Below are 19,607 nucleotides of genomic sequence, written 5' to 3' on the forward strand. Positions count from 1 at the left end.
CTGCTTCACTAACACCACAGGGATCCCAGAAGGAGTAGGGAGAGAAAAGAGGGAAGAAAATTTATTTGAAGAAATAATAGCTGCAGACTTCTAAATGCAGGGAAGGAAAAAGAAATCCAGATCCAGGAGGCAAGAGATCCGCCCCAAAAACTCAACCAAGGAGGTCCACATCAAGACACATGATAAATAAAACGGCAAAAGGTCACGATAAGGAGAGTTTTATTTTTTTTTATTTTTTATTTTTTTTTAATTTTTTTTTTCAACGTTTTTTATTTATTTTTGGGACAGAGGGAGACAGAGCATGAACGGGGGAGGGGCAGAGAGAGAGGGAGACACAGAATCTGAAACAGGCTCCAGGCTCCGAGCCATCAGCCCAGAGCCTGACGCGGGGCTCGAACTCACAGAGTGCGAGATCGTGACCTGGCTGAAGTCGGACGCTTAACCGACTGCGCCACCCAGGCGCCCCTAAGGAGAGTTTTAAAAGCAAGAGAGTCAGCTGGGAAGATGGCACAGGAGACGGACCTTACACTCGCCACGCCCCACATGAACAACTAGAGAATATCCACATCAGTGTATATAACCTGGAAGTTACCTGAAGACTGACAGAACAAACTCACAACTAAAGACCAAGAAGAGAGCACGCTGAAGAAGGCAGGAAGGGCAAGGATGCGGTCTGAGAGAGAAACAGCCAGACCATGGCCGTCCGTGGTGGGGAGGGAGCTGGTGGCAAGATGACGGGCAAAAACAGGCCTTCACACAGGGAGTCCACAAAAGAGAGGGCAAATTCCCAAAACATCTGCCTCTGAAAGTGAGAGGGGCCAAATTTCTTGAGTTCTTATAACCAGTGGGACTCACATCCTGGAATTTTAAAAATTGGTGGGCTCAGTTCTGGGAGAGCCCGAAGGTATTAAGACGAGTCCCCACCCTTAGCGTGACAAACAGCCCGTGCAGGTACAGTGTGGAACGAACAGTCTGAAAAATGGCAGGGGCAGACAGGAGAGTGGTTTGCTCAACTCGGAACATGGCATGGAGAGACAGGGGTCGTAGGGAGACCCCTCCAGGAACAAAGGAGCTGGCAGGTGTCACTTATCTCCCTCACCCCCAGCATAAAAAGCAGCCACCTGAGGAACCAGCTCAGCTCCAACACTCTAAACCTGACTTCCTTCCACCAAGCCCCCACCCCTGCATGTGGTCAGAGCTGCCCTTTCTAGTCCTCCTCAGATTAGTCTCTGCACCCAGGGCCTCGGCCCGCAGAAGAGCTGCACAAACCCTGCCAACACATCTCCTGACAGTGCACTTTGTAGGACCTCAGTTCCGGCAGCGACCAGGGCAGGTCACCTTTCACAAGTGACCTTTCACACCCCTTATTAAAACACACCCCACTCCCACTAGGGACTAAACACTGCACAGAAGAGGCAAAGAGAAGCTCTGCAGACAACTGGCTCACGGAAAAACAGGCCAAGATTCAAAAGCAGAACACACACAAGAGACATAGAAAACACTCCCTGGAGCACCAGGCCTAGGAACAGGGGACACTGCAGGGCAGGGCACTACAGGACCTCTTCTTCATAAGGCTCTTATCCTTAGGAGCAAGAGAAGTAGCTAACTTTCCTATCACACAGAAACACAGAGAACTGGAAAAAATGAGGAGAGAGAGAAATACGTCCCAGAACAAGACTAATCCACAGCAAGAGACCTCAGTGAAATGGATAGAAGTAATATGCCTGACAGAGATTTTAATAATCCTAAAGATACTCACTGAACTTGAAAAAAAAAGTGGAGGACATCAGTGAGACCCTTAACAGAATGGCAAAAAAGAACCAATCAGAGATCAAGAACACAATTCATGAAATTAAAAATACACTTGAAGGACAAATAATCCAGTGAAGAAATGGGCAAAAGACACGAATCGACACTTCTCCAAAGAAGATATCCAGATAGCTAATAGACACATGGAAAAAATGCTCAACGTCACTCGTCATCAGGGAAATACAAATCAAAACCACAATGAGATACCACCTCACACCTGTCGGAATGGCTAACATTAACAACTCAGGCAACAACAGATGTTGGTGAGGATGCGGAGAAAGAGGAACCCTTTTGCACTGCTGGTGGGAATGCAAGCTGGTGCAGCCACTCTGGAAAACAGTATGGAGGTTCCTCAAAAAATTAAAAATAGAACTACCCTACAACCCAGCAACTGCACTACTAGGTATTTATACAAGGGATACAAGTGTGCTGTTTCGAAGGGACACAGGCACCCCAATGTTTATAGCAGCGATGTCGACAACAGCCAAAGTATGGAAAGAGCCCAAATGTTCGACAGATGAACAGATAAAGATGATGTGGTATATATAATGCAGTATTACCCAGCAATCAAAAAGAATGAATCTTGCCATTTGCAATAACATGGATAGAACTAGAGGGTATTATGCTAAGCGAAATTAGAGAAAGACAAATACAATATGACTTCACTCATGTGGAATTTAAGATACAAAGAGATGAACATAAGGGAAGGGAAGCAACGTAATATAAAAACAGGGAGGGGGACAAAACATAAGAGACTCTTAAATACAGAGAACAAACAGGGTTGTTGGAGGGGTTGTGGGAGGGGAGATGGGCTAAATGGGTAAGGGGCACTAAGGAATCTACTCCTGAAATCATTGTTGCACTTTAAGCTAACTTGGATGTAAATTTAAAATTAATTAATTTTTAAAAAATAAGCACATTGTGAGGAAAAAAATACACTTGAAGGAATAAATAGCAGGCTAGTCAAAAAAGAGGAATGAATTAACCGTAAGACAGAATAATGGAAAGTAACCAAACTGAGAAATGGAGAAGCAAATTATGCAAATTAAGAATCCTTAAGGAATTCAGTGGTTCTACCAAGCCTAACATTCATATTATAGGGATCTCAGAAGAAGAGATAGAAAGGAGGGAGGGCTGCCTGGGTGGTTCAGTCAGTTGAGAATCCAACTCTTGATTGCAGCTCAGGTCATGATCTCATGGTATGCAGGCCTGAGCCCCTTGTGGGGCTCCGTGCTGACAGTGGGGAACCTGCTTGGGATTCTCTGTCTCTGCCCCTCCCTCTCCCCTGCTCATGCTCTCTTAAATAAGTAAACGTTTAAAAAAAGGAGGGGGGGAGAAAATTGACTTGAAAAATAACTGAGGGGTGTCTCAGTCAGCTAACCACCCAACTCTTGATTTCGGCTTGGATCATGATCTCATGGTCGTGGGATCAAGCCCTGCATTGGGCTCCATGCTGGGCACGGAGCCTGCTTGGGATTCTTTCTCTCCCTATCCCTCTGCCCCTCCCCAACTCGTTCTCTCTCTCAAATAAAAAAAATAAATAAATAAATAAAAATTAAAAAAAAAACTGAAAACATCTCTAATTTGGAGAAGGAAACATATCCAGATAGATTCAGGAGGCACAGAGATCCTCCCAAGAATTTAACTCAAGGAGGTCGACACCAAGACACATAGTAATTAAAACGGCAAAAAGTAAAAAAAATAAAAAAGGCAAAAAGTAGTGACAAAGAAAAAAATCTTAAAAGCATCAAGAGAAGAGAGTTGCATACAGGGGAAACCTGATAAGGCTATCAGATTTTTCAGCAGAAATTAGCAGGCCAGAAGGGAGTGGCCTGATATTCAAAGTGCTGAACGGGAAAAATCTGCAGCCAAGAAAACTCTATCCAGTGAGGCTATCATTCAGAATAGAAGGATAGATACAGAGTTTCTCACAAACAAAAACTAAAGGAGTCCATGACCACTAAAAAAGTCCTGTAAGAAGTATTAAAAGGGATTCTTTGAGTGGAAAGGAAAGACCATAAGAGTATGAAAAGTAAAAAAAAAAAAAAAAGAAAGTAAAAACGAGTATATCTGTAAAAATCAGTCAAGAAAGAGATTAGTAAAATATGAAACCATATACCTAAAACTTGAATGGTGGGAGGGGGAGAGGAATAAAGAATGAGTTCAAAACTAAGTGACCATCCTCTTTAAATGCAGACTGCTATATGCAGAAGAGGTTATACACAAACCTAATGGTAACCACAAATCAAAAGCCAGTCACAGATATGCGAAGAATAAAAGAAAGAAATCCAAATATACAAGAAAGAAAGCCAACAAGCCATGAAAGAGGGCAAGAGGAGAAAGGACGAAGAAAATCTATAGAAACAATCACAAAAAAGTAAAAAATGGCAATAAATACTTGTCTATCAATAATTATGTTGAATGTAAATGGACTAAACAAATCCAATCAAAAGACATAAGGTGACATAGTAGATAAAAAAACAAGACCCATCTGTATGCTGCCTATAAGCGCCTACTAAAGGCGGCTGCAGATTGAAATTGAGGGGATGGAGGAACACTTATGAATAAAGCCAGAGTAGCAATACTTATATCGGACAAACTAGACTTTAAAACAAAGACTGTAAAAAGAGACAAAGAAGAGCACTATATAGTCAGAAAGGGCAAAATCCAACAAGAAGATATAACAATTTTAAGTATTTATGCACACAACATGGCAGCATCCAAATACATAAAACAGTTAATAACAAACATAAAGGAAATAAATGACAGTAATAATAGTGGGAGGGGGTTAACACCCTTTGTGCATTAATGCACTGATCATCCAAACACAAAATCATCAAGGAAAAACTGGCTTTGATGGACCAGATGGATTTAACAGATATATTCAGAACATTCCATCCTAAAACACCAGAATACACATTCTCTTCTTTTTCTTTTTTTTAATGTTTATTTATTTATTTTTGAGAGAGAGAGAGAGAGAGAGTTAGAGAGCAAGCAGGAGAGGGGCAGGGAGAGAGGGAGATAGAATCCCAAGCAGGCTTCAGGCTGCCAGCACAGAACCCGATGCAGGGCTTGAACTCACAAACCGTGAGATCACGACCTGAGCCGAAACCAAGAGTTGAATGCTTAACCAACTGAGCCACCCAGGTGCAACACACATTCTTTTCAATTACACACAGAACATTATTCCAGAATAGATCACATATTAGGCCACAAAACAAATCTCAAAAGATTCAAAAAGATCAAAGTCATACCATGCATCTTTTCTAACAACAATACTATATTACTAGAAATCAGGGCACCTGGGTGGCTCAGTTGGCTAAGCACCTGATTCTTGATCTCAGTTCAGGTCTTAATCTGAGGGTTGTGAGTTTGAGCCCTGCACTGGGCTCCATGCTGGAAGTGAAGCCTAAAGAAAGAAAATAAAAGGGGCGCCTGGGTGGCTCAGTCGGTTGAGCATCCGACTCTGGCTCAGGACATGATCTCGCAGTCTGTGAGTTCAAGCTCCGCGTTGGGCTCTGTGCTGACAGCTCAGAGCCTGGAGTCTGCTTCAGATTCTGTGCCTCCCTCTCTCTCTGCCCCTCCCCCGCTCATGCTTGCTCTCTCTCTCTGTCAAAAATAAATATTAAAAAAAAATTTTTTTTAAAAAACAAAGCAAATAAAATTAAATGAAGGAAGGAAGGAAAACAAGAAATCAACCACAAGAAAGAATCTGGAAAGACCACAAATAACATGGAGGTTAAATAACATGCTACTAAACAATGAATGGGTCAACCAGGAAACAAAAGAAATCAACAAGTACATGGAAACAAACGAAAATGACAATACAACAGTCCAAAACCTTGGGGATGCAATAAAAGTGATTCTAAGGGGAAGTTTATAGCAATACAGGTCTACCTCAAGAAGCGAGAAAAATCTCAAACTACCTAACCTTACACCTGAATGAGTTAGAAAAAGAACAAACAAAACCCAAAACCACCAGAAGAAAGTAAATAATAAAGATTAGAGCAGAAATAAATGATATACAAACTAAAAACATAATAGAACAGATCTGAGGGGCACCTGGGTGGCTCAGTTAAGCATCTGACTTCAGCTCAGGTCATGATCTCACAGTTCATGGGTTTGAGCCTTGTGTCAGGCAGGCTCTGTGCTGACAGCTCAGAGCCTGGAGCCGGCTTCAGATTCTGTGTCTCCCTCTCTCTCTCTGCCTCCCCCATCCATACTCTGGCTCTCACTCTCAAAGATAAACATTAAAAAACAAAACAAAAACAGATCAATGAAACCAGGAGCTGGTTCTTTGAAAAGATCAACCAGATTCATAAACCTCTAGTCAGATTCATTAAAAACAAAAACAGACTCAAAATCACAAATGAAAGAGTATAAATAACAATCAACACCACTGAAACACAAACCTAATAGAATATTATGAAAAACTGTATGCCAACAAATTAGACAACCTAGAAGAAATGGATAAATTCATAGAAACAAAGAAACTACCAAAGAATCAGGAAGAAACAGAAAGTTTGAACAGACTAATTACCAACAAGAAGATTAAATTAGCAATCAAGAAACTCCCAACAAAGTCCAGGACCAGATGGCTTCACAGGCAAATTCTACCAAATATTTAAAGAAGAGTTAGCACCTATTCTTCTCAAATGATTCCAAAAAGTAGAAGAGGAAGGAAGGCTCCCAAATTAGTTCTATGAGGCCAGCATTACCCTGATTAAAAAAAAAAAAAAAAAAAAAAAAAGATAAAGACACTACCAAAAAAGAACTACAGGCCAATATCTCTGATGAACAGATGCAAAAATCCTCAACAAAATATTACCAAACCTAAGCCAACAATACATTAAAAACATCATTCACCACAATAAAGTGGGATTTATTCCAAGGATGCAATAGTGATTTGATTCAATATTTGCAAATCCATCAATGTGATATATCAATAAAAGGATAAAAACCGGGGCGCCTGGGTGGCGCAGTCGGTTAAGCGTCCGACTTCAGCCAGGTCACGATCTCGCGGTCCGTGAGTTCGAGCCCCGCGTCAGGCTCTGGGCTGATGGCTCGGAGCCTGGAGCCTGTTTCCGATTCTGTGTCTCCCTCTCTCTCTGCCCCTCCCCCGTTCATGCTCTGTCTCTCTCTGTCCCAAAAATAAATAAAAAACGTTGAAAAAAAAATTAAAAAAAAAACATATCATTTCTTTCTGTTTTTAAGTTTATGTATTTATTTGAGAGAGACAGAGCATGAGTGGGGAAGGGGCAGAGAGAGAGGGAGAGAGAATCTCAAGCAAGCTCCACACTGACAGCACACAGAGCTCTGTGCGGGGCTCAAACTCACAAAACCGTGAGATCGTGATCTGAGCCGAAACCCAGAGTTGGACACTTAACTGAGTCACCCAGGTGCCCCCATACAATCATTTCAATAGAAACTAAAAAAAGAAAAAATATTTGGCAAAGTACAATATCTATTCATGATACAAACACTCAACAAAGAAGGTTTAGAGGAAACAAACCTCAACATAATAAGGGCAATATATGAAAAACCCACAGCTAATATCAGTCTCAAAGGGGAAAAACTGAGAGCTTTTCTCCTAAGGTGAGGAACAAGACAAGGATGTCCACTCTCACAACTTTTATTCAACATAGTACTGGAAGTCCTAGCCACAGCAATCAGAGAAGAAGGAGGAATAAAGGACATCCAAACTGGTAAGGAAGCAGGAAAACTTTCACTATTTGCAGATGATATGATACTATGTAGAGAAAACCCAAAAGACTCAACCAAGAAACTACTAGAATTAATAATTCAGTAAGGTCACAGGTTACAAAATCAATGTACACAAATCCACTGTATTTCTATATAATGACGAAACAGCAGAAACAGAAATTAAGAAAATAATCCCATTTACAATTCCACCAAAATAATGAAATATCTAGGAATAAACTTAACCAAGGAAGTTGTAAAACACTGAGGAAAGAAACTGAAGATGACACAAATGAAAGACTCACAGATTGGAAGTACAAATATAATTAAAATGTCCATATTATCCAAAGCAATTTACAGCAGCATTTTTTACAGAACTACAACAAACAATTCTAAAAAATTGTATGGAACCACAAAAGATCCCCAAATAGCCAAAGCAATCTTTAAAAAGGAAAAAACAAAGCTGAAGGTATTACAATTCCAGATTTCAAGTTATATTACAAAGCAGTAATAATCAGGGAGCCTGGGTGGTTCACTCGGTCGAGTGTTTGACTCTTGATTTAGGCTTAGGTCATAATTTTCCAGTTGGTGGGACTGAGCCCTGCGTCAGGCTCCATGCTGACAGCATGCAGCCTGCTTGGGATTCTCTCTCCCTCTCTCTCTGCACCTTCCCCACTTGCACTCCCTCACTCTCAAAATAAATAAATAAACTTAAAAAAAAAAAAACCAAACCAAACCAGCAGTAATCAAAACGGTATGATATTGGCACAAAACAGACATATAGATCAATGGAATAGAGTAGAAAGCCCAGAAATAAACCCGTGATTATATGGTCAATTAATCTTTGACAAAGGAAGCAGGAATATGCAATGGGAGAAACCGTCTTCTCCACAAATGGTGGTGGGAAAACCAGACAGCTCCATGTGAAAGAATTAAACTGCACCACTTTCTTACACCATACACCAAAATAAACCCCAAATAAATTAAGGACCTAAATTTGAGACACGAGACCATAAAATTCTAGACAAGAGCATAGGCAGTAATTTCTCTGACATGGCTGTAGCAAAATCTTTCTACATAGGTCTCTTGAGGCAAGGAAAATAAAAGCAAGATAAACTATTGGGACTATATTGAGATAAAGCTGCACAGCAAAGGAAATAACAAAACTAAAAGACAACCTACTGAATGGGAGAGGACATTTGTAAATAGCATGTCCAATAACGGATTAAAATCCAAAAAATACAAAGAACTTACACAACTCAGCACCAACAAATAATCCAATTAATAAATGGATAGAAAACACGAACAGACACTTCTCCAAAGAAGATATGCACATGGCCAACAGACACATGAAACGATGCTTAACATCACTTATCATCAGGAAATGCAAATCAAAACTACAATGAGGTATCACCTTACACCTGTGAAAATAGCTAAACTCAAAAACATAAGAAACAACTAGTGTTGGTGAAAATATGGACAAAAAAGAATCCTCCCACATTGTTGGTGGCGAATGCACTGGTACAGGCACTGTGGAAAACAGTATGGCGGTTCCTTAAAAAATAAAAGATAGAACTACCCTATGATCCAGTAATCGCACTACTGAGTATTTACCCAAAGAATATGAAAACACTCATTCAAAAGGATATATGCACCCCTCTGTTTATAGCAGCATTGTCTACAATAGCCAAACTATGGAAACAGCCTAAGTGTCCACTGATAGATGAATGGATAAAGATGTGGTACGCATATAGAAGTATACACACACACACACACACACGAATGGAGTCACACCAACACACACAGACACACACAGGAATATTACTCAGTCATAAAAAGGATGAAATCTTGCCATTTGCAGTGACATGGATGGAGCTAGATAATGTTATGCTAAGCAAAATAAGACAGAGAAAGACAAATACCGTATGACTTCATTCATGTGGAATATAAGAAACAAAACAAAGGGAAAAAAAGAGAAAAACCAAAAAGACTCTTAATTATATAGACTCTTAACTACATAGAAAAACAAAAAAAGACTCTTAACTACATAGAACAGGGTGGCTCAGTCAGTTAAGTGTCCGACTCCTGATTTCAGCTCAGGTTATGATCTCAGGGTTTGTGGGATTGAGCCCTGCATAGGGCTCCATGCTGACAGGATGGAACCTGTTTGGGATTCTCTGTCCTCTGCCCCTTTCCCCGCTTGAGCTCTCGCTTGCTTGCTCTCTCTCTGAAAATAAAACATTAAAAAAAAAAAAAAAAAAAAACAAAACTACATAGAACAACAGACGTTTACCAGAGGGCAGGTGGGTGGGGGAATGGGTGAAATCAGTGACCAGGATTAAGAGTAACATTTACCGTGGTGAGCACTAATACACAAAATTGTTGAATCACTGTATTATATACCTCAAACTGATATAAGACTGTGTGTTAACTACACTGGAATTAAAAGAAAAGAAAAAAAAGAACTAGGTTACAGCTGCAGCTGTGTGACCTTGGGCCTGTCAGTCTTGCTAAGCCTCCCCCCATTCCTTATCTGTGCCATGGGGAAAACAGAGTCCACTTTACAGGGCTGGTGAAGATCAAATGAATGAACACAAAAGCTCTTTGTAAAACTGCAAGACCCCCCTGAGGTCACGTATTATTATATTTTCAGATCAGCTTAATACCAGCTACACAAAACTAAATGAAAAAGACATGATGATTCTAACCCAGAATTTATCCAAGACTGTAGCATCACTTTTTTTGGCTCCAGACACAATGGATCACCATAGCATCTTTTCGCTGGTGGTGTTTCGTATCTAGAGGAACTAATAAAGCTTGCTGGAAAAACACGCTTGTCCCTGATGCACTGTTGCGACCTTACCCCCAACGTCCCCCAACAACACATACATGCCAAACCCTTCAACTAAAAAAGCACAATGTGAAACAGGTCTGGTGACAGAGAAGGGGCTATATTGAGAAGGGGAAGATGGGAAAGAAAATGGAAAGGGGCAAACATAAAATGCAGTGAGGAAAGAAAACAAAGACAGTGGAAAATCTGAGATAGCAAAGGTCAAATCAGACTTTGTGTTTGCTCCTTATCATCCTCCTCAGGTGGAAGAGCATTAGGGTTAAGCCCGAGAAAGAGGCAGAGGGATGTTTTCACATAAGGGAAAGTTCAATACAAACACCACACTGATCTACTGCTGTGCATCCCTGCTCAAGACAGAACAGGAGGAGGCAGGCTTCAGGTGTCGTCTATCGGGTGATACCTCAAGGTCCCTTCTACTTCTCCACCAACACGCACACACTCAACAATGTGTCTGACACTAAGACTATCACAACTGAGCATTGAGAGACTGGGAAAAATACAGTACTCGTGAGTTTTCATTTAATTCTAGTGTCCCACGACAGATGAGAATACCACACACACACACATACACACACACACTACAATTGCTGTAAATCATATTTTTGATTAAAAAAAAAAAAAAGGCTGGGGCGCCTCGATGCCTCAGTTGGTTGAATGTCCAACTTCAGCTCAGGTCATGAGATGTTTGTGGGTTCGTGCCCCGCACAGGGCTCTGTGCTGACAGCTCAGAGCCTGGAGCCTGCTTGGGATTCTGTCTCCCTCTCTCTGCCCCTCCCCCACTCACACTCTCTTTCTCTCTCCCTCTCTCTCTCTCTGTCAAAAATAAAACATTATAAAAAAATTTTTTTAAAAAGACTTCTATGGCACCCAACTTTTTAATGACAGTCCAAACTTTAATGCCACAAAACGTTCCCACGTGACTTCCCCATTCCTCCCACACACTCTTTCGCAAACAAACCCTACCCTCCAGCCACACTGGTGAACTTACTATCCCTTGAAAATCCCAGCACAGGAGGAAGAAACCCAACTAGTCTGGGAAATTGGTCTAAGTCATGTACTGTCAGGTAGCCTGGAGAAATGTGCTGGGTTTATAACTGATAGGTAGGCCTTTAGCTAGAGTCTTTAAATATTCAGAAGGAGCTAAAAGGATATATATTAAAAAAAAAAAAAAAAAAAAAAGTCTTTGAAAATGACAAAGCATGCTTCCGGAAGGCCCAGAGAGCGTTCTCATCTGGATAACACCTACCACAGCAGTGGTGCCTCCCTCTGGGGACACAGAAAACCACAAGAGGCCACTGTCCTGCCCACAGTGCGGCTAGGGTCCGGTTTGTGAGCCACGTCATGCTGTTTTAAGCATTCACTTACACGAAAGAATCTTACATCCTACGATCACTGTTACCTATTTGTCAATTACCATCCTCGCCATTCTGACGACTGTCCACCTCTGTTCATTACCCCTCTCTCCTCTCCAGTCAAAACAAAATTGCTTCCAGTAGGTGTATATTCATCATCTCATAGGTAAGCAGGAATGTCTGCTCACTGTGGGGCTCCCCACTACCTCTCAACTTCTTCAGATAAACAAACTATTCTGGGGCTTTACGCAATGCTGGTTTTTCACAGCTGCAGAACTATGACAGAACCATCAGCCAAGTAAGCAGGGAAGTATCAAGTCCTATTCATGCTACATGATATGAGTAAACACCATAAGCAATATGAGCCGTATACATTTCATCTCCCTCTAGTGATTTATTATATGAACCGTTTATTCATTCTACACTTACTGTCAAAATATCAGTATTCACAGATCACCAACGTAGCGAATTTGGTAAACCATGGTAAACCATGACTGGGGTAAACCACGAACCCTCTGAAATCATATGCATAATTTTGCATGTACCTACATTTTCCAGGGAAGAGAGTCAAGTTTTCAATAACTTCCGGGGAAAAACTAGTAGCACCCCTCATGAGAAGGTTAAAAAACACTGCACTGTGGAATTCTAAGGTCTCTTCTTTGAACTTTCTGTGTACTTCTGTCTGTTATCAATCCATCTGCAGACCTCAAACATTGTGCCAGATGCCCGCACAGAGCTCAACAATAAGCAACGGTTGGGATGGTTTCCTGGAGGTGAAGCCTGGGTATGGAGAGTGGGGGGACCCTGCACACAGAAGAATGCACTTCAATGGAGAACAGAGAGAACCTGTTTAAGCCCACAGCTGCATTTAAAATGACTCCAGGTTAGACGCAGGGAGGATACTGAAGACAATGTTATTGTGGGGAAAAAGGTAAATTTGTGGAAAGCTGCCAAGTAAATCTTGAAAACACCCACAAGTATAGAATTACACATGTAGAGCAAAGGTAAGTAGCAGAGAGACCTCCGGTCAGAAGGTCAGGTGACTTGAATTCTAGATGTCGCTCTGCCTCTGATGACCCTGGGCAAGTCATTAAACAGCCTGACTTTTGGTTTTCCCAACTATTGGGAGGGGAATTGGACAAGATCTCAGGATCCTAACATTTTACAATTCCAAATGTTTTTAGAAGCTTGCTTAGATACAGGGTAGGGAAAAAATATAGACAGATAGATACACACACACACATATATAGACATAAATATAGATATAGATCTATACCTACCTATATATAAAAACTGAAAGACACAGATAAACAAGCGCCTGTCAGTGTCTGCTCCCAACTTCCGTACTACACACGCACTGGCACTCACCACTCACTTCTCCGGGGTTCTCCTGGCAGAGCTCTGGAGGTTCACACTTCAAGGCAGTTACCCTGGGCAGGAGCTGGAGGCTCTGACACTCTGAAGAGGCTCCCTGATACTCTGTCACCAGTGAGTGCATGTCCTGTCCCCGAGTATAGACAGAAGCCTGGGGATAAAAGATTTACCTTGAAAACGCATCCCGGTGGGAACAGGACTGAACAGCGGTTAGGGACATCTTCAAGGAAATACCACACATGCCCCATTTGATCTTTCAAAGCAGCAGTAAGTAAGAGAGTAGCAGACCGAGATGTCCACCCGTTTGGTAAAGAGGGACTGCACACCTACGGAGACTCGGACTGTGTTCTACGTGCTGGGGATACGCGGCAAACGAGGACAGTGCGGCCAGACAGTGCGGATGCCCGCCCAGAAAGAAAACCAAACAAACCCAGGTGGATGCTCACACTGGCGGATGGAGACTATCCCAGGACAGCTCCCACAGGCTACTCAGGGGACTACCAAGGGGAAAGTGGTAACTTGAGGAAACGGAAATCTGACAGACACCACCTTAAGCTCATCAGTAATGCAACAACCCATCCCCATGTGCCTCCCTGATGTGATGCACTAAGGCAAACACCTCTCCTGTGGCATTCTAGGCAAAAGGAACAACATGGACCTTATCAAGAGAAAATGTAAGACAAATATCAATGTCGTGGCAGACAAGGAAAGACCAAGTGGGGGACCTGGGTGGCTCAGTTGGTTAAGCGACCCACTCTTCATTTCGGCTCAGGTCATGACCTCACAGTTCGTGAGTTCCAGCCCTGCATTGGGCTCTGGGCTGACAGTGCAGAGCCTGCTTGGGATTCTCTCTCTCCTCCCCTCTCAGCCCCTCCCCTGCTTACACACACTCTCTCTCTCTCAAAATAAATAAACTTTAAAAAAACAAAAAAAAGAGACGAGGTCACTGTTCCAGATTCAAGGAGACTAAAGAGGCAATTAAATGCAACATAGGTTGCTGGACTGTATCCTGGACCGGAGTAAAACTGCCACAGAGAACACTACGGAGGTGACCTGGCAGGACGCGAACAAGGACTACTGTGTAGATGATAGTCCATAATAATTTTAATTTCCCAAAACTCGATCTTTGTATTCCAGTTATACAAAAGAACGCCCTCATTCATCAGAAATACACACTGAACACTAAAGTGTTCAGAGATAAAGAAGTGTAGTATCCGCAAATAACTCTCAAATGGTCGAAAAAATACTGCATGAGTGTGTAAGTGTGTGTGACACGCAGAGAGAGAGGAAAGGGGGTGGCTTGCACAAGAGCAGGCACATCATGACACAGTGTCAACAACTAGGGAGTCTGGGTGAGCAGCAGACAGTTCTCTGTACTACTTTCCCACATACTTCTGTAACTTATAAATTATTTTTTAAAAATAAAAAAAAAGTTAAAAATTAATAGACAAACATTCCCCACTTCTCCTCCCATGCCACCGTACACATCCTCTTCCAACCTGCTGTCCTGTGTCCTTCTCCAGACCCTCCAGCGCCATCACCACCTCGTCCCCGCTCTCCGGGTGGTGCTCCCGCACCCAGGCCTGGAGCTCGGCGGGCAGGACGGTCAGGAACTGCTCCAGCACCAGCAGCTCCAGGATCTGCTCCTTGCTGTGGGTCTCGGGCCGCAGCCACTGGCGGCAGAGTTCGTGGAGTTGGGCCAGAGCCTGGCGGGGCCCAGTCCCATCCCGGTAGGAGAACTGCCGGAAGCGCAGGCGGCACAGCTCCTGAGCGTGGCAGCTGCTTTCCCAAGAGCTGCACGCCTGCTCCCAGGGGGAGTCCTCCTCCTTCACTGTCACACGGCTGTCTGCACCTTCAGGTGCGGGGCCTGGCACAGCTTCATCCATGGTGAGCCTAAAGACTTAAAGGAAAGGTTCACTTAGCCCAGGTTCACACTTCAGAATGTTTTCCAAACGAACGTCTGAGGCATACGAATGGATCAGTAACAGCACAAAAACAGACATTAAGATCTGTGGAACAGAAGAGACAACCCAGAAACGGACCCACAAACCTCTGGCCAACTTATCTTTGACAAAGAATATCCAATGGAATAAAGACAGCCTCTTCAGCAAGTGGTACTGGGAAAACTGAACGGTGACAACGCAGAAGAATGAACCTGGACCACTTTCTTACACCATACACAAAAATAAATTCAAAATGGAGGAAAGACCTAAACGTAGGACAGGAAGCCATCAAAATCCTAGAGAAGAAAGCAGGCAAAAACCTCTTTGACCTTGGCCGCAGCAACTTCTTACTCAACACATCTCTGGAGGCAAGGGAAACAAAAGCAAAAATGAACTACTGGGACCTCATCAAAATAAAAAGCTTCTGCACAGCAAAGGAAACAATCAGCAAAACTAAAAGGCCACCGACAGAATGGGAGAAGATATTTGCAAATGACGTATCAGATAAAGGGTTAGTATCCAAAATCTATAAAGAACTTATCAAAGTTAACACCCCGAAAAACAAATAATCCAGTGAAGAAATGGGCAAAAGACACGAACACACACTTTTCCAAAGAAGACATCCAGATAGCCGACACATGAAAAAATGCTCAACATCACTCATCATCAAGGAAATACAAATCAAAACCACAATGACATATCACCTCACACCTGTCAGAATGGCTAAAATTAACAACTCAGGCAACAGGTGTTGGCAAGGATGCAGAGAAAGGGCAACCCTTTTGCACTGCTGATGGGAATGCAAACTTGTGCAGCTACTCTGGAAAACAGTATGGAGGTTCCTCAAAAAATTAAAAATAGTACTACCCTACGACCCAGCAATTGCACCACTAGGTATTTATCCAAAGGATATTAAAATGCTGATTTGAAGGAGCACACCCACCCCGACGTTTATAGCAGTGTTATCGACAATAGCCAAATTATGGAAAGAGCCCAGATGTCCATCAACTGGTGAATGGATAAAGAATACAATGGAGTATTATTACTTGGCGATCAAAAAGAATGAAATCTTGCCATTTGCAAGATTGGAACTGAAGGGTATTATGCTAAGTGAAATTAGAAAGACAGATATCATATGATTTCACGCATGTCGAATTTAAGATACAAAACATGAACACAGGGGAAGGGTAGCAAAAGTAATATAAAAACAGGGAGCGGGACAAAACATAAGAAACTCTGTTTTTTAAATGTTATTTTATTTTTAAAAATTTACATCCAAGTTAGTTAGCATAAACATAAGAAACTCTTAAATACAGAGAACAGGGTTGTTGGAGGGGTTTGGGGTGGGGGGATGGGCTAAATGCATAAGGGGCATTAAGGAGGACACTAGTTGGGGTGAGCACTGGGTGTTATATGTAGGAGATGAATTACTGGATTCTATTTCTGAAATTATTACTGCACTATATGCTAACTACCTTGGATGTAAACTTAAAAAAATAAAAATAATTTTAAAAATGGATCAGTAAATTAGAAGAGCTTCAAAATTCTATGAAACATACTTGTATTTTTGTCCCCACTGTAAGTCATGCTCAGAAACTGAGCCTGCTTGCCCATACTACCAGTGAAGTTAATGAGAAGTATATCTTGAACCCTGAGGGGGGGTTGATCCAGGAGGTAAGGGATGTGAGGGAAGCAGAGTAAACAAGAAGATGCTTGAGCAGCCTACACTCCAGCTGGAGAGAAGAGAATTTCATCCGTGGAGGAATCCTAACATACTCTCTCATCTGTGTATTTCCCACAGAATATTCCACCTTAAATGCAGGGGAGGTAGACTGTTTACAAAGTCTCCTGTCCTCTAAAACTTCGTACGATGAGATTCTGTCACTTCTGTCATCAAAAGGTGGAGTCTACTTGTCCTTCCCTTGAATCTATGCTGGCCTGTGACTTGCTTTGGCCTAGAGAATACGGGAATAACCGTTCTGCAAGAGGAAGTGCTTACAGCTCTTGGCACACTGCCACGAGACTGCCATGCATAGGGCATGTGGATTGGAACCCAGGTGCCCCCAACTAAAGCCCCGCGGGGCCTTGTTCCCAGCTGATTCACCACCTGAGTGCAACCACAGGTAAGTCCAGCCATAGAGGTGCCCAGTCAGCCCACAAAATCAATGAAAAGTAATAAGCTGAGGTGGTTTTGAGCCACTAACTTTGGTGTTTTAATTTTTAATTTTTTTAATGTTAAGAATAGACCATTGAAACACATGCTTCAAGTTCTCTCTCTCTCTCTCCTTACTTTCTTCTTGTATGATCTCATTAATCACAATTTCAGTTCTATTCCAGGAACACTCAAATCTCTGGCTGACTCCACCTGCCTTTTACATTCCAGACTCACGTCTTGAAAGGACAGTAGATGCCTCCAGCTTCCAGCCTCTCCTGGGTCGTAATTCCAGCACATCCCAAACTGAAATCAAAGTGTCCTCGGAGCTGAACTCACTGTTTCCCCCATATTTCCATTGGCATCACCACCATCCTGCATGCATTCAGGCTTAAAACCAGCCCCTGTACAATATTATTCTGAGTCCAGTCAATTCTTCCTCCAAAACGCCTCTAACAGCCATTACTTCCCTTTTATTCCCCTATTACCATTTACATGGCAATAAAATTTGCAATACAGTAATTTTCTGTGTGGTATCCCTGCCCCACAGTCCACTCTATTATGGGTTAATATTTCCTAAAGTACAGTTGGGACCTTGTTCAACGCATCTCCCCCACCAGAGAGTTTCAACTGCTCCTTTTGAACTAAATTCACACTCCCCAGGACCTGCCCTTCCCTGGGCTTTTACTGGTTTGTCTGTCACTGGATAGACATCTGAGCACGTCTTTATCCTGCGGGAATGTTAACCCCGGAATGAAAGACAGCCCGGGCCCCCTAGACAGCCCTCGCCTTCGCAAACTCCGCATCCCTGCCACGCTGACTGCTCAATTTCTATCCGCCCGCCTTCTCCTTCGCGGCCAGGACTGCCCTTCCAGGAGGGCCGATTTCCCAAGTCCCAGCGCAAACACCTCCCCGAACCTCAAGTCCACACCGGGAAAACCGGAGAGCGAGCCCGACCAGCCACGCCCACGCGGTCCCCCTTCGCCGGACGCCCGAGGACGGGGGCTCCAGTCCACACGGTCCAGCGCCCACCTGGTGCCCGGTCCGCGCGGCGGGTGCAGAATGCACCGAGGGCTCCCGCAGCCCAGCACACGCCCCCACCCACCCCCCGAGGTGGCCTCAGGCACCCCGGAGGCACTCGGCTGCCGCTCAATACGTACTCGTCCGACTAGCGGTCAGTCCACCAAAAGCCCAAGGACCGCGCTCAACGAAGACGTCACGGTCTCGCGAGCGCCAGCCTCCCGGCAGCCCCGAGGCCGAGTCTCCACCGCTCTTTCTTCCGCCCCACGGGCAGTCGAGTCTCGGCTTTTCTAGGATCGCGGTCCCGGCCTCTCTAGGATGGCGGCCGCGCTTCTCTCTGGTGCGCCGGGAGGACCCCGTCGCCCCTTCCGCCCCGCGCAGGCGCGTCCCTACGCCCCGCGCCCACCCTCCTCTCTGTAAATCTTTTCAATTAAAAACATGACGGCAAAGGCAAAACTGAGACTGTTTGGGATCTTCTCAGGCTGCTGGTTAGACAGATAAATGAACAATTACAAAATAAGAAGCACAAGTTCTTAAAATTTAAGTATGCAGATCATAGAAACTCAAGTTGCATAGAGACTGTAAAATGAAAAGTGCACCATCCCTAAGGTCAACCATTGTTAATATTTCGTGTGTGTGTTTTCCCAGGACGCCACCAGCCACATAGTAGCACTCAATAAATATTTATTGAGTGAATATGGACCTATAGGATCACCATAGGATTTTGCACCTCAGCTTTTTCTGTTAAGATAGCTGGGAGATCTTTCCATACCAGCTTATTGATTAACAGCTAAATAATATTCCATTGTATGGATGCATCATAATTTACCTAACTATCCCTGTTTTATGTGTACATGTATACACATATGTGTGTGTATGTAGGTGTGTGTGTGTGTGTGTGTGTGTACAGTAAGTAATGGTGCAGAGAACATTCAGTATCTTTACATGCTTATAATCCCAGGTTAAATGCTACACATTGGAATTGATCTGTTAAAGAGCATGTGCTTTTAAAATTTTATATACAGATCCCCTGGTTAATTTTTAAGGGCACTGCTGTTTAAAGTAAAAGAAAAATCTAACAGAAAAATCCAGAAAAATGTGAACACGGCTGTTTACAAAATCAGAATTATAACTGACCAATTAACATATAAAAAGATGTTCAACTTTGACAGCAAAAATATTTGGTAAAACCACTTAAAAGGTACCAGCTTGGCAAATCAAAAGAGTAATTCCCAGGGTTGATGTGGGTATGAAAAATGTGGGCATTTTCACAGACTGCTAACACGAGGTGTAGATTAGTATAACCTTTCTGGAGGACCACCTGGCAAATGAATCAAAAGCCTTAGAAAATGTGCCTATCAGGTGCTTGGATAGCTCAGTGGGTTAAGCATCTCTTGATCTCAGCT

The 19,607-nt window shown here is 43.0% G+C and overlaps 1 protein-coding gene and 1 long non-coding RNA gene across 7 annotated transcripts in view; one reads left to right on the forward strand and one right to left on the reverse strand.

Annotated features, from left to right (window-relative positions):
* The window catches only part of LOC122238491, a 35,383-nt gene extending 17,680 nt beyond the window's left edge, over positions 1 to 17,703 (forward strand). For all 3 annotated transcript variants that reach the window (XR_006217419.1, XR_006217420.1, XR_006217421.1), the window contains 2 exons: positions 16,831 to 17,152; positions 17,413 to 17,703. This is a non-coding gene — a long non-coding RNA (uncharacterized LOC122238491). The remainder of the gene's footprint in view (positions 1 to 16,830; positions 17,153 to 17,412) is intronic.
* The window catches only part of PGBD1 (piggyBac transposable element derived 1), a 30,615-nt gene that overhangs the window by 10,779 nt on the left and 229 nt on the right, over positions 1 to 19,607 (reverse strand). For 2 of the 4 annotated variants that reach the window (XM_042985426.1, XM_042985424.1), the window contains exons 2-3: positions 14,586 to 14,986; positions 13,081 to 13,237 (exon numbers count right to left, since the gene is read on the reverse strand). In XM_042985426.1, the coding sequence (XP_042841360.1) occupies positions 13,081 to 13,237; positions 14,586 to 14,986 (558 nt within the window). Of the gene's footprint in view, positions 1 to 13,080; positions 13,238 to 14,585; positions 14,987 to 18,213; positions 18,321 to 18,341; positions 18,502 to 19,607 lie in introns of those variants that run through there. The other 2 variants (XM_007092703.3, XM_042985425.1) reach the window with 2 other exon arrangements.

Source organism: Panthera tigris, chromosome B2, assembly GCF_018350195.1.
Source record: "Panthera tigris isolate Pti1 chromosome B2, P.tigris_Pti1_mat1.1, whole genome shotgun sequence".
In the NCBI taxonomy this organism is placed as follows: domain Eukaryota; kingdom Metazoa; phylum Chordata; class Mammalia; order Carnivora; family Felidae; genus Panthera; species Panthera tigris.